Source organism: Pleurodeles waltl, chromosome 4_2, assembly GCF_031143425.1.
Source record: "Pleurodeles waltl isolate 20211129_DDA chromosome 4_2, aPleWal1.hap1.20221129, whole genome shotgun sequence".
Classification (NCBI taxonomy): domain Eukaryota; kingdom Metazoa; phylum Chordata; class Amphibia; order Caudata; family Salamandridae; genus Pleurodeles; species Pleurodeles waltl.
Window position 1 is genome coordinate 814,981,778 of NC_090443.1, and position 15,125 is coordinate 814,996,902.

Sequence of the window (15,125 nt, forward strand, 5' to 3'; positions counted from 1 at the left end):
TAGAAGCAAAATGAGACATCAAGACAGCATTAGGCTACCACACTAAAGACCAGGACTGAAAACAGTGTTCATAGTGACCAAGATGAGGCAGTGACCCTGTGCCTGTGTGGTTTCATAGAATAGAATACTGATGTGCATTTGCTGAGCTGCTTCTTTTTTGTACACATCCATTAGTAGAGGACTGTGTACTTAAAGATTAAAGTACATGTGTGAGAAGTGTTTTAGGTTAGAGAACTTGAATAGCAGGGCCTTTTCTGGTCTGATATGAAGATGGTTCAACTGTGTGCTGTACCCAGCACTCGAACAGGAGGTAGATCATTATTTTATGTGTCAAGCTGAACAGCAAGATAGAGTTATATTGGGACAGCACATAAGTACTGCTGTAGCAGATGGAGTAGCAAGTAAGTAGTGAAGTATATAAGAAAAGCTGCTTGTTCATCTCAGTGTTGGAATGGTGGGGATGGTTGAAGATAAGTGCCCCTTGCTTATAATTTGTTGGATTGTGTGGCACTCTTCTTTAGTCTCATAACTAGAGATGGCTGCCATTTCAACATTTCCATTCCTGATCGTGGTGCAGGGACCAATTACTGATTGATACAAATTAATCAGTGCCCATTTGCTGCTCCTGATGAGACTGAGGTACTATTCTTTTCTTTTTAACTTCTCCTGTCCTGCAAACAGAAGGCGTGTGACTGGCAAAATTTGCTCATAAAGGGCAAACAAAACTTCAGTTTTATTTTCTACAGTTAACTTTTTGTTTTATTTTGCCAAGTCTTCTTTTCGCACTTTACACTCATGCTTAGTTTTGTTTTTGCTTGTGGGAGCTGTTTTTCAAAAGATGACTATTATCTTGTTCTAGAGGCTGCAAAGCAACATTGTTTTTTTCTTATGTGTAATTTTCTTGCATGTAATTTCGCAAATTATGCTTTACAACATAATTGTGCAGTACACCTGAGTCCACCCCACTCCAGTCACATCCCCCGCACTGAAAACCAAAAATCTCGCTCCTGTTCCTTCCAATTCACCCCTCAAATCCTCCCAACCCACCCCACTGCAATCTGCCCCACTCTAATCCACTCCAATCTGCCCCACTCCAATCCAAAACAATCTGTCCCACTTTAGTGCAGCAATCCAAAGAAATCTGCCCCACTCCAATTCACAGCAATTTGCCCCATCCCAATTCATAACAATCTGCCCGACTCCAATCCAAAGCAGTCTGCCTCACTCCAGTCATCCCCACTCTAGTCCAATCTGCCACACTCCAATACAATGCAATCCACCTCACTCCATCACAGTACACCACTCCTCCAAGTCCACCTTATTTCCATCTGCCCCAGTTCAATCCAAACCAATCTGCCCCACTCCAGCACAGCAATCCAAACCAATCTGCCTAACCCCAATTCAAAACAATCTGCCTCACCCCAATATAAAACAATCTGCCTCACTCCAATCCAAAACAAACTGCTCCAGTCCAACCTGTCCCACTCCAGTCCAAAACAATGTGCCCCACACCAATCAAAAACCTTCTGCCCCACTCCAATTTGCCCCACTTCAGTCCAAAGCAATCTGCACCACTCCAATCTGAAACAATTAACCCACTCCAATCCAAAACAATCTCCCCTACACCAATCTGCCACATTCCAATCCAAAACAATCTACCCTACTTCAATCTTTCCCACACCAATGCAAAACAATGCCTTACTCCCCAATCACAGTCTGCCTCACTCCAGTCCAAACAATCTGCACCACTACAATCCAATCCAATCCACCCCACTCCATTACAATCAACCCCACTTCAATCCAATCTGCCCCACTCCAATCCTGTCCACCACACTACAATTCAGTCCACCTCACTCTGATCATCCCACTTTTCATACCCCAATCCGCCCCACTCCAATCTGTCCCCCTCCAGTCTGTCCCACTTGTCCTACTGAATTCTGACCTGCCCTACTCCGATCTGCCCCACTCCAATTCAGAACAATCTGCCCCACACCAATCCAAAATAATCTGCTACACTCCAATCCAAAATCTTCCCCTCTTCAATCAAAAACAATCTGCCCACTCTGTCTGACTTCAATCCAAAATAGTATGCCCTACTCCAATCGAAAACAGTCTGCTCCACTTCAATCCAAAACAATCTGCCCCACTCCAATCCAAAATAATCTACCCCACTCAAGCCTGCCCCACCACAATCCAAATAATCTACCCCAATAGAATCCAAAACAATCTGTCCTACTACAATTCAAAACAATCTTCCCCACTACAATCCAAAACTATCTGTCCTAGTACAACCCAAAACAATCTGCCCCACTCCAATCCAAAACACACTGCCCCACTCAAATCTACCCCACACCAATCCAAAACAATCTGCCTCACTCCAATCCAAAACAGTCTGCCCCACTCCATCCAAAACAATCTGCCACACTCAAATCTGCCCACTCTAATCCAAAACAATCTTTCACACCCCAGTCCAAAACAATCTGCCCCAAAACAATCTGCTCCACTGAAATTCAAAACAAACTGCCCCACTTAAATCTGTCCCCCATCTATCCAAAACAATCTACTCCACTCCAATAAAAAACAATCTGCCCCACCAAAATCCAAAATAATCTGCCTCACTCCAGACAGCGCACTCCAATCTAGTCCATCTCACTCCAATTCAGTCCACTCCATTCTGTCCCTATTCACCCCACTCCAATCCACTACAATCCACCCCACACCAATTGACCCCAATCAACACCAATCCAATCCACCCCAGTCTACCACTCCAATCCAATCAAATCTACTCCACCCGTGTTCACCACAAGCCATCCCACTCCAGTCCAACCCACCCCACTACAGTTCAGCCCACCCCAACTTCAGTCTCACTCACCCCTCCCCAGTCCAACACATCCCACTGTCCAACGCATCCCATTGATATAAACCCCATTCTAACCCAAACCACTCCACTCCAATCCAACCCAAACCAATCCAATCCAACCCACTTCACTCCAACCCAACCCACCCAATTAACTCTAGCCCAATCCACTCCATTCCAATTCACCTGCCTCACTCCAGTCTATCCCACACCAATCCAATCCACCTTAATCCACCCCACTCCAAACCAACACACCTCACACTGTCTTAATCCACCCCAATCCAAACAATCCCACTCCACATCAATCCAGTCCATCCCACCCCAATCCACTCAACCACGATCCAATCCATCTCACTCAGTCCAATACACATCACTTCATTCCTGTCCACCCAACTCCAGTCCAGCTCACCTCACTCAGTGCAGCTCACCACACTCCAATCCAATCAGACCTACCTCAATGCATTCCACCCTCTCCAGTCCACCCTACCACAACCCAATCCAATCCAACTCATCCCACCCCAATCCAACCCACCCCATTTTAATCCACTCCACTCAAATCCATTCCTCTCCATCCATTCCACTACACCCACTCTAATCCATCTCAACTCACTCTACTCCAATACACCCACTCTACTCCAGTCCACCCCACTCTACTCCAATCCACCCACTCAAACCCAATCCTATCCATTCTACTCCATTTCACCCCACTCTACTCCAATCCACCCCACTCTACTCCAGTCCACCCCACTTCACTTTACTCCAGTCTACCCTATTCCAATCCACACCTCCCCAATTCAGTTCACCCCACTCCAGTCCACTCCTCTCCAATCCATCCCACTCCAATGCAATTCTCCCTAACCCACCCAACTCGAGTTCAATGCAGCCCACCTTAGTCCCCCCACTCCTGCCCAATCCACCACAACCCACTACACCTCAACCCACCTTAATCTAAACCACACCAATCTAATCCACCCACACCAATCCAATCCACCCACAGCAATCAGACACACCCCACTCCATCCACCCCACTCCATCCAATCCACCTTACTCCAATCCACCCCACCCCACTCCACTCCACTCCAGTCCACCCAACGCAAGTCCAATCCACTCTACTAACTTCCAGTTCACTCCAGTCCACTACACCCCACTACATCAATCCATTCCACCCTGATTCACCCCACTGCAAACAATTTCAAACCATCCCACTGCAATCCAGTCCACCTCAATCCAACCCATCCACTACAACCCAATCTACCCCAATCCAATCCAACCCACTCAATTCCACCCCACTCAATTTCCTCCCTATCCAGTCCAACCAACCCACCCCATTCCAGTCCAATTCAGCCCACTCCAGTCCAATTCACCCCACTCCAGTACGTCCCACCACACTTCAATCCACCCCACCTCAGTGCAGTCCACCCCAAGGCAAACCACCCCAACCTGCCCCAATTCAACCCACCCCACTGCAATCCAATCCGCCCTGCTCCAGTCCACCCCACCCCAATTTAATCCAGTCAACCCCACTTCAATCCTACTCACCCCAATCCACCCACTCCACACTACTCCAATCCACCCCACTCTACCACAATCCAGTCCAATTTACCCCACCACAGTTCAATTGACCCCACCCCACTCCAATCCATCCAACCCACTCCACTCCAATCTACCCCAAGCCACTCCAATTCATCAATCAATCACTGCATTTGTAAAGCGCGCTACATACCCACGAGGGTCTCAAGGCAATGGGGAGCGGAATGCTACTGGTTGAAGAGCCAGGTCTTGCGGAGTCTTCTGAAGGCCAGCAGGTCCTGGGTCTGTTGTAGGATGGTGGGGAGAGTGTTCCAGGTCTTGGCGGCGAGGTAGGAGAAGGATCTGACGCCGGCGGTGGTTTTTGGGATGCGGGGGACTGTGGTGAGGACGAGGTTGGCTGAGCGGAGGCTTCGGGTGGGGGTGTGGAAGCTGAGTCGGTTGTTGAGGTAGGTGGGTCCGGTGTTGTGCAGTGCTTTGTGTGCGTGGATCAGGAGCTTGAAGGTGATCCTTTTGTTGACGGGGAGCCAGTGCAGGCCTCTCAGGTGGAGTGTGATGTGGCTGCGGCGGGGGACATCGAGGATGAGTCGGGCCGAGGCGTTCTGGATGCGTTGGAGTCGTCTCAGGGCGTTCCCGTAGTTTAGTCTGTTGGTGATGAGGGCCTGGGTAACGGTTTTTCTCGTGTCGAGGGGGATCCATTTGAAGATCCTGCGGAGCATACGGAGGGTATTGAAGCAGGACGCGGAGACGGCGTTGACTTGCCTGGTCATGGAGAGAGTGGAGTCGAGGATGACCCCCAGGTTGCGTGCGTAGTCCATGGGTTCCGGGGCTGTGTCTAGTGACGTGGGCCACCAAGAGTCGTCCCCCAGGCTGATGGGGTGGGTCCGAGAATGAGGACCTCTGTCTTGTCTGAGTTCAGCTTCAGTCTGCTGTCCTTCATCCAGTCGGCTACGGCCTTCATTCCTCTGTGGAGGTTAGCTTTGGCGGTGTGGGGATCTTTGGTGAGGGATATGATCAGCTGGGTGTCATCGGCATAGGAGATGATGTTGAGGTTGTGTTGTCATGCGACGTGGGCGAGGGGGGCCATGTAGATATTGAACAGTGTCGGGCTGATCCCTGTGGGACGCTGCAGATGATCTCGGTGGTTTTGGAGAGGAAGGGTGGGAGGCGGACGCTCTGGGTTCTGCCGGAGAGGAAGGATGTGGTCCAGGCCAGGGCCTTCTCTTGGATACCGGCGTCATGGAGGCGTGCTGATAGGGTGCAGTGGCAGACCATGTCAAAGGCTGCTGATTGGTCCAGGAGGATGAGGGCGGCTGTTTCTCCTTTGTCCATCAGGGTCCGGATGTCGTCAGTGGCGGCGATGAGGGCGGTCTCGGTGCTGTGGTTACTGCGAAAACCGGATTGGGAAGGGTCCAGGATGTTGTTGACTTCGAGGTAGCGGGTCAGCTGTTTGTTGACAATCTTCTCGGTCACTTTTGCCAGGAAAGGGAGCAGGGAGATGGGCCGGAAGTTCTTGAGGTCCTTGGGGTCTGCCTTGGGCTTCTTCAGAAGGGCGTTGATCTCAGCGTGCTTCTAGCTTTCTGGGAAGGTTGCTGTCTCTAAGGAACAGTTGATTGTTTTCCGGAGGTGGGGCCCGATGGCTGCGCTGGCTTTGTTGAAGACATGGTGAGGGCAGGGGTCCGATGGGGATCCAGAGTGGATGGAGTTCATGGTTTTGATGGTGTCTTCGTCGCTGACGCTGGACCAGACGGTCAGGCGACTGGTGCGAGTGGTAGTCGCAGGGGTGGTGGGTGCGGGGGGGTCGGGGTTGAAGCTGTCGTGGATGTCGGTGATCTTGCAGTGGAAGAAGGTGGGCAGGGAGTTGCACAGGTCTTGAGATGGCGGGATGTCGTTGGTGATGGAGCTGGGGTTGTAGAGTTCTTTCACGGTGCTGAAGAGCTCTTTGGTGTTGTGAGCATTGTTGTCTAGGCGGTCCTTGACGCCGGTCTTCTTGGCGGTCCTGATGAGTTGGTGATGTCTGCGGGTGGCGCTCTTGAGGGCTGTGTGGTTGTCTGGTGTTCAGTCGTGGAGCCATTTCTTCTCCAGCTTCCGACAGGTGTGCTTGGAGATCCGGAGGTCCTCGGTGAACCAGGCGGCTTTCTTGTTGGTGTGGTTGCTTGTAAAGGTCTTGAGAGGGGCGAGGGTGTTGGCGCAGTCGTTGATCCACTGTGTGAGGTTGTTCGCGGTGGTGTCTGGGTCGGTGGGGACGGTGGGTGGCCTCAAGGCGAGGGCGGTAGTCAGTTGGTCCTTGGTGACCTTGCCCCAGCAGCGGCGTGGTAGCTGTTGGGTGCGGTGGTGTGTGGTGGGTTTTCTGAAGGTGAAGTGGACGCATCTGTGGTCGGTCCAGTGTGGTTCGGTGGTGTGGTTGAAGGAGACTTGGGGGCTTGCGGAGAAGATGGGGATCGAGAGTGTGTCCAGCGGCGTGAGTGGGTGTCGTTACGAGCTGTTTGAGTCCGAGGTTGGCGAGGTTGTCGATCAGGGCGGTGGAGTTGGCGTCGTTGTTGTTCTCGAGGTGGAAGTTCAGGTCCCCGAGGAGGATGTAGTCCGTGGAAGCGAGGGCGTGGGTGCTGATGAGGTCGGCGATGGTGTCCCTGAACTGTGGGCGGGGTCCGGGAGGTCTATAGATGAGAGTTCCTCTGAGGGTCGTGTTGGGGTCGGTGTGGATCTGGAAGTGCATGTGCTCGGCGGTGGTGAGGGTGTCATCGGTGTTCGTTGAGATTTTGATGGAGTCTTTGTGGATGATGGCGATTCCTCCTCCCACTCCTTTGGTGCAGTCTCTGCGGGAGATCTTGTAGCCCTGTGGGATGGCTATGGCGATGTCTGGTGCTGAGGTGGCGTTCAGCCAGGTCTCCATCAGGAAGGCGACGTCGGTGGCGGTGGAGTCTAGGAGGTCCCAAAGTTCGATGGCATGCTTGCGAGCGGAGCGGGTGTTGAGGAGGATGCAGCGGAGGTAGTTGGGTTCTCTGGCTGGTGGTGTGGAGGGTTGGATGATGGTGAATCTGCAGTTCCGGCAGGTGAAAGGCCCCTGGGTGCGTTTCGGGGTGGCCCGGTAGCAGGGTGGTCTCGTCTGGTGTTGAGTGCGTGGAGGGTGCTTGCGTCGTAGTGCAGTCTGGCGTTGCGGGGGTGCGGGTTCCAGGGGTTATGGTGCTGGGTGCGGTCCAGGCGCGGACGGGCGCGGACGGGCGCAGATGGGCTTGCCTTAGGCGCGCCCGCTGCGTGCGTCCGCTGCGCACCCGCTTCGCGGCCTCAATATGAGGGCAGAGGGAGGGAGGACCAGCTGGGAGGTGGGAGCGGGGCGGCCAATGGGAGTGAAGGGGGTGGGGCAGTAGGGGCTCAGCAGCAAGGGAAAAACCCAGGGGAAAACCTGGGGAAAAAACTGCAGGAAAAAACGGCGGGAGAGGGACAACAGAGCACAGGGGTACAGAAAGCAAAACACAGGGGCACAGAATGAAAAAACTAAGTGGCACAGAAGCCAAGCGCAGGGGTACAGAAAAAAGGGAGCGAGTAGTCAGGCGGCAAAAGCGGCAACGGAGGTCCAACCCACAGGGAGCTGCATGGCAGATGGGAGGAGCGACCTGCCTGGTGACAGGGTCAAAGGTCACTCTATCCACTCTCGTCCAATACACCTGACTCCACTCCAATTCTCCCCACTCCAGTCTACTCTATTCCATTCCATTCCACCCCACTCCAGCCCAGTCTAATCCACCCCACTCCAGTTCACCCAACTCAAAACCACCTCATTCTAGTCCACCCCACCTAGTTGTATCACTTCCATCCAATCCACCCACCCCAATCCAGTCTATTCCACCCCATGCCACACCTCTCTAAGACAGTCTCTGCCACTGAACCACTGAATTCTATTCTCCTTTCCCCACCTCTATGACACTATACCCTCGTACTCCACTCTACAACACTTCACTTCGACACTCGAAGCCACTAACTTTTAGCCATGCTGAACAGCAATCACACTGATGTACAACATGGCAAAACACATTGTCAAAGCCAATAGCTCTTGTATATGCGAGGCCTATTGGCTTTGACAATGCTTGTTACATGAATTCCGTCCTGCATCCATGGTTTTCCTGTAATCACTGCAATATGTTCTAATAACTTCGGCCCGGTACACTTCAATGTCAAGACTTAAATAACTAATCTCTACTTCTTCTTAGGGGGTTGTTATAAGGGGCACTCGTGTGCTTGGGATCGCTGATACACAGTTCCCAAGTAGATAATGTTTGTATCTAGGCCCACCCTGTCAATAAACCAGGCTATGGATGTGCGCTGTATAAATACAAACATACAACCCATGATATACTTCTGGGATTGACCTTGTTAAAATGTAAACAAATATACATCAATGGCGAGAAAGTCTTTATTTAGCATAATTTTCACCGAAGGACAGTATTACTTACCAAGAAAAGCAACCAGCAAGCTAAGAAGAGTCATATTGTGCCCTCAGCAGCGGATCTGAAAAATACAAAAACACTGGAGCATGAGGTGCAAAACAAAGGAAATACCAATTATGAGATCCTATTTACATGCTGTACTTTATGTGTTAAGTCATTTACAAACACTAATTATAATTCCGTATCAAACATAAATTTGTCTTTTTATATTGTGATAGAAAATCTTTGTTACATACACTGTCACTAACAAACGGGGGGCATTTGTTTCAACTTTTTCCCCAACAGACATTTATTTTGGTGAAACCTTGCCCAAAAATATTTCTATGAAATTTCAAATGCAAGCGCACACAAGCTAACAATGTAAGGCTTTTAGAAGTAAGTAGAAAGTATATTTCCAGGTAAGGCATTCGCTATGCGAATTAGGGTTCGCTTTTTTCGGTCTCTATTAGGGCATTGTGAAGCTAAACAGTTTGCATACAGACAAATAGCCCAGCCGTTACCTTTGTGTGCCTTCAACGGAGCACGTTGTGCATGTGGTCTGGGAAACATTGTGAGCTACGATAATGGAAGCTCAAATCATCTCGTTGTTAGCAGACCAATATAATTACCGCACAATGGCAGACAGAGACAGCGTGTGCCACTGTTTAAATGAGGTCCGACTTCTCTTTGTGTCAGTTCCATCTTTGCATATTCAGGGAATTTCTGTTATATGTTGTTACTGTCCCTAAATAACATGTGCCTTGTTTTACCTTCAACCCCTAAAGTTTTTCAGTCTATAGAGAAAAACATTTTCAGCCACAGGGGGTCGTGGCTTCAACACTATGGCGGAGGAGCGTCGCCTGCTTGCCAGGGGCAGCAGCTGCAACACTTAAAAAATAACAATGTTTTATTTTTTATAGTTGCAGAGCCATGAGGAATGACAAGCAGGGAGGGGGAGTGGTGTGCACTCCCCTCAGTGCGCATGTGTGTTTGGCCGGCTGTCTCTGGATGGCCAAACACACATGCGCACAGAGCTGTCTCCAACCCAAGGTGCGTTGTCGAGTTGGAGGCAGAAGGCACAAACTCCCAGTCTGCCTGGGAGCGCAAAGCCAGAGCTCCCAGGCCAATCCTGATGCGGCTCTCATGCCAGCAGCATGAGAGCTGCATCAGGATTGCCCGCAGGGAAGGCCGGGAGCCTGTGCCTCCTGCAGTAGAAACCTGAACCGTGGCGGTGTGGTGATGCAGCGGGATCGAGGTAAGTTTATATTTTTTATTTATATCTTTTGGTTTTGTTCACCCCCTCAGCCCACGCCCTGCAACTTTGCCACAACTGGTACTAAACACATCTGAAAACCTGCTACAAAGACTCACTTCTGGAGTTCGAAATCATTTATTCCAAACGTGTGCTATAATACAAGGGGACCAGGAGTAATGAGCGGACAGACCCAGGCACTCAACCAACACTAACTTGAATCTTTAAACATTTGGAACATTCCATAGCTCAGATTCTAGTCTACAACACCAACAACCCACACATGACACTTAAAGACACAACATATTGTGTCCCTTTAACACAACTCAACAAGGCAATATGTTGCTTATACTTACAACAAAAAAACTAGATAGCCTTTCATTTCATTAAAACGTATACAAGTTAAAAAAGTCCCTCAATCAACTGTATTAAATAATTCTCTTCTTCGGAAAGGACTTCTTTAGGTGCGAGTATATCTGCATACATCTCCTCTTGTTGAATTTTTACTGCTTCTCCTTCACAAGCTGAGCCTCTCTTTGTTGAGTCCAGTTGTACATCCTGATAAATATCCCAGACATTCTGATCACTTTTCTTACTCCCATCCTCTCACAAGCATTCATATGACCTCTTGGCTTATCCCTGGAACTCTTTTTCAGGGGCATAGGTTCAGGGAGGGTGTTTGGGGTGTTACACACCCCTAATAAATGCATTTTCTGGAAAACAATTGAGCACAGGTGCTTTCAGTTGGGTATGGTGAGGTGTCTGTCGGATTTCACAAGGATGTTTTACATACACATAGACAAAACATGCACATATACTCTCTCCCTCTCTGCTTAGAAAATCTTCCAAAATGTTGGTTATTTTACAAAATATTGTGTTTTCTCTCACTTAGTACCCCTACCAATCCGCATTAGTCTCCCTTTCCACTACCTTTTTAGCCTCTCTCATGTGCCCTTCTTGTCAGAGAATGTATTTTGACACTATATACCAGCCTGATTATTGGAAAATCTGAACATCATATCTCCCAGTCTTACTGACCAAGCTATGCCCCTGCTCTTTATTATTTCACTATTTAACTGGGTCCAAACACTTTCATCTGCTAAGTGACTCTCCTGATCCTTTCCTCAAGACCAAGAATACTCCCGCCCTCAAAAGTACTTTGGACTTTCTTAACTCTTAATATTTGGTACAAATTAATTCCCATTGCTTTCATAACATCACACTATCATACTGTTTCTTGTTTTTCCTCTGTAATACCTGCACATTTTGATTAATCTTCTCACTCACACACATGGAATTCTCGAAGTACACTTCGACTACTCCAGTCTTCCCAACTATCTTGGTTGCAGCACTGTCATACAATTTCTGCCTCTCAACACATTACATAGAGACACATTTGTGGAAGAAGGTGACATATTCCTATATGCTATTAACATTTCTCTTAATCACTCATCCAACATAATTCATTAACAGTTGTTAATATTCCATATCCTCCAACCAATCTGCAAACACGGTTCATCAGTGATTTCACTTTAATTTGGTACAAAGTGATCCTTTTGTGTTCAATTCCATGCGCCTCAACAAATGTTTTCTTTCATCTGAAACAAACTGTACCTCATAATCTGTAGCTAGTATTTTGGGTACCACCTCAGGTGCGAAAAGCTCTTCAACAAATGTAATCACGGTATGCATATATTTCTATTTAGTTCCACAATAAATTTTACTTCAATCAAATTGGAGAAATATTCATAATTAAAGCATATTTTCTCATTCCCTGAAATGTGAAAAATGGCCCACTGATGTCAATTCCTAACTTGACCTAAAGCTCACTTGATATATCCACCATCACAATTGGTTGTTTTCTGCATACTAACCCCCTACCATCCTCGCTACATTGCTTTCAGTTTCCCACTTCCTCTTCCAATCATAGTCGATGGATGACTGCCAGAAAGGCTCCCACCATCTTTTCTTATATTAATTCATCCCTGCATCTTCTTCATGAACTAAATCCACCACTAACATCTCACCACAAGTGGTGAAATTAATTTGTTACCATTTGTTAACAAAGCATTCTCTAATGACAATCTTGTTCCCGCCAGGCTCATTGCCTTTAACCAATAACCTTATCCGAAGTACAATCTAGTTCCATTGCCTTGACACATCCCTGTTTACTTACACAACCACTCCTGCAATCACTAATACTAGCCACAAAGCATGCTTAATCCTTTGCACCACCTTGCTTTTTCTCTAATTCTTTCTTCTCCACTTCTTCACCAATTGACAACCTGTTAACCTACAATACTCTATGTCAAAATTACATTCCATCAGTTGATTCTCTAATGATTTAACATAGCAGTTTCCCTTTCTGAATGCACCTTAATACCACCAAGAATAAAAATAAGCAGCTTGTGTATTGTTCTGAGGAAGAATATAGAGCCAGATGTATGAAAAGTTTTTGCACTCGCAAACGGTCCGAATCACAAATATAGTCCGTTTGCGAGTGCAAAAACGTGGTTTGCGATGCATGAAAGGCATTCGCAGACCAAAAGTAAGAAATCGCAAAAATTGAGATTTTTTGCGTTTGCGAGCTGGTTTTGCGAGTCGCATTTTGCGATTCGGTATTTGCAGTACGAAATTGCGAGGCGCAAAATGCGATTCGCAAATCCAAGTCGCAAATAGATGCATCAAAAAATCGCAAATTGCGATTTTTCGCAGAATGGCATTTTGCACATGCAAAATACCACTAAGTGAAACCAGGTGGTAACCAGGTGCAACCTATATAAAGATGCCCAGAATGCCTTTTCACAATGGCTGCACTCTACGTCATGGCGAGGAGGATGAGGATCTTGGCAGGTTTGAGGAGAGGGAGGAGGAGACAGGAGCGCATTTTCAGAGTGCGCATTACATTTTTTGACCTGACAGAGGAGGAAGTATATGAGAGGTATAGGTTGAACTCAGCCATGATACTTAATCTGATAGCTGAGCTACAACCCATACTGCAGCGCAGAACACTAAGGACTTACAGCATACCCACCCATGTGCAGGTATTATGCTCCCTACACCTACTTGCCTCAGGGAGCTATCAAGGGGTCATAGCAGCAGCTAGAGGGGTTTCACAGAGTACCCTCTCCAGATTTTTCAATGCATTTATCAACGCCGTGCTAAGCAAACTCCAACAGTACATCAGATTCCCCCACACCCCACAGGAAATACAGCAGACAAAAATAGAGTTTTACCAGATAGCACAGTTCCCCCACGTCCTAGGTGCCATAGATGGCACACATGTGGCAATCTGTCCACCATCAGCCACAGAGTATGTGTACCGAAACCGTAAATACCAACATTCCATGAATATTCAGGTGATATGCAATGCCTCCTATATCATAACTGATCTTGTGGCCAGGTACCCAGGGAGCACACATGATTCGTACATCTTTCGCCACAGCGGCATTCACACAAGACTGCTAGCTGGGGAGTTTGGTGAAGGATATCTACTAGGTATTTTCCCTCTGTACATTCATGCAGTAGTGACGTCTGATGGCTCACTTACTCATTGTACCCTCTGTTCCTTCCAGGAGACAGTGCCTACGCAGTGCGCACCTACATGATGACGCCCTACCTCAATCCCACAACACCAGCAGAACGGAGATACAATGCAGCACACAGGGCAACCCGCAACGTGGTGGAGCGCACATTTAGACTGCTGAAGAGTCGCTTCCGTTGCCTCCACAAAAGTGGAGGGGCACTACAGTACAGTCCAGAGACCACATGTACAATAGTGGCTACTTGTGCAATCTTGCACATTATAGCTACAACCAGGGGCATACCTATAGAAATCAGTGACACTGAATCAGATGAGGATGATGATCCCATACCACCTCTACAGCCAGCAGACAGGACCAGTGCAGCAGAGGGAAGGCAAAGGCGTGCCGACATCACACACAACCATTTCAGACGTGAGTATGAATGACACAAATTCACTGACAACTGTACCTGTAGTGATATACTGTAGATTTATTACCTTACGTCAGTTAATGTATGATTGAGAAATAAATGAAACAGGTAATGTCACAAACGCAAATAAACTAATGAACAGAGTCATGCACTATTCCCTCATAGTGGCAACAGCAGTGTAATGGTGGCAAGAGTCACTTTTTTCTCCCACGCACACCACTCGGGTGCCCAGTTAAGTCACTGGCACCTCTATTGTCACCTTCAGTGGCAGTGCTGTGCCTGGCACTGCGCCGTCGGGTGTCTGCTGCTGGTACGGCAACACTACTGAGGCTTGAACTGTCCTTAATGTCCCCCAAGGCTACCTCACTTGGAGTGGCAGATCTTTGTCCCAGAATGTGTTCTATCACATTTATGATTTGCACTAGTCCCTGGACAACGTCCCTGCTGCTATGTGCAGCCTCCACTTGTGCCGCTACTGCGCGACGGGCGATTACTGCAGTGGAATTAGCCATCCTGTTGGAGGACCTGCAGTAGCTGCCAAACATTGTCCGGAATCTGTGCTCCTGTCTGCGCCGGCTAACCCTCTCATGGCGCAGCTCCTGGCAGAGCTCACTGACAGCACTTGTTAGGTCCCTGGTGTCCTTAGAAGCCTGCACCTGTCCCTCACGCAGCTGTAAAATATTGTCATTGAGTGTGTCCAGTTTGCGATGCAGGCCCATCATATTGCGGTTGTGTACTCGCAGGTTTCGGTCTAAACTGAGGATCCGCTTATTTTGCAGACGCTGCTGCAACATAGCAGCTTCAAGGCCCCCGAATAAGGACGGACCCTCACCTGCCTCATGATGTTGTGGCTGGGACTCTGTCACAATCCTGCGTGGTGCTGTTGATGGCTGACCCCTGCCCTCCAAACTCTGGCTGCGCCTGTCTGGTTCTGACGGTGTGCTTGGCCCTTCTAAGTGCTCATCAGAGTCGCCGCTGAACTCTGGCAGTGGTAGTGCCCTGGGCCTGCGTCGGACAGTGGACATGTGGAGGGACCCACTGGTGTTGGTATCCGAGGGCTGATGGGTGTCCGTCTCCCCTACACATGTACTTGGTGTGGCTGCTGGGCCTG

General features: G+C 48.6%; 1 protein-coding gene across 1 annotated transcript in view; it reads right to left on the reverse strand.

Annotated features, from left to right (window-relative positions):
- The window catches only part of LEPR (leptin receptor), a 714,243-nt gene that overhangs the window by 549,688 nt on the left and 149,430 nt on the right, over positions 1-15,125 (reverse strand). The window contains exon 2 of the mRNA XM_069232491.1: positions 8,836-8,890. Within this exon, the coding sequence (XP_069088592.1) occupies positions 8,836-8,869 (34 nt within the window). The 5' untranslated portion in view covers positions 8,870-8,890. The remainder of the gene's footprint in view (positions 1-8,835; positions 8,891-15,125) is intronic.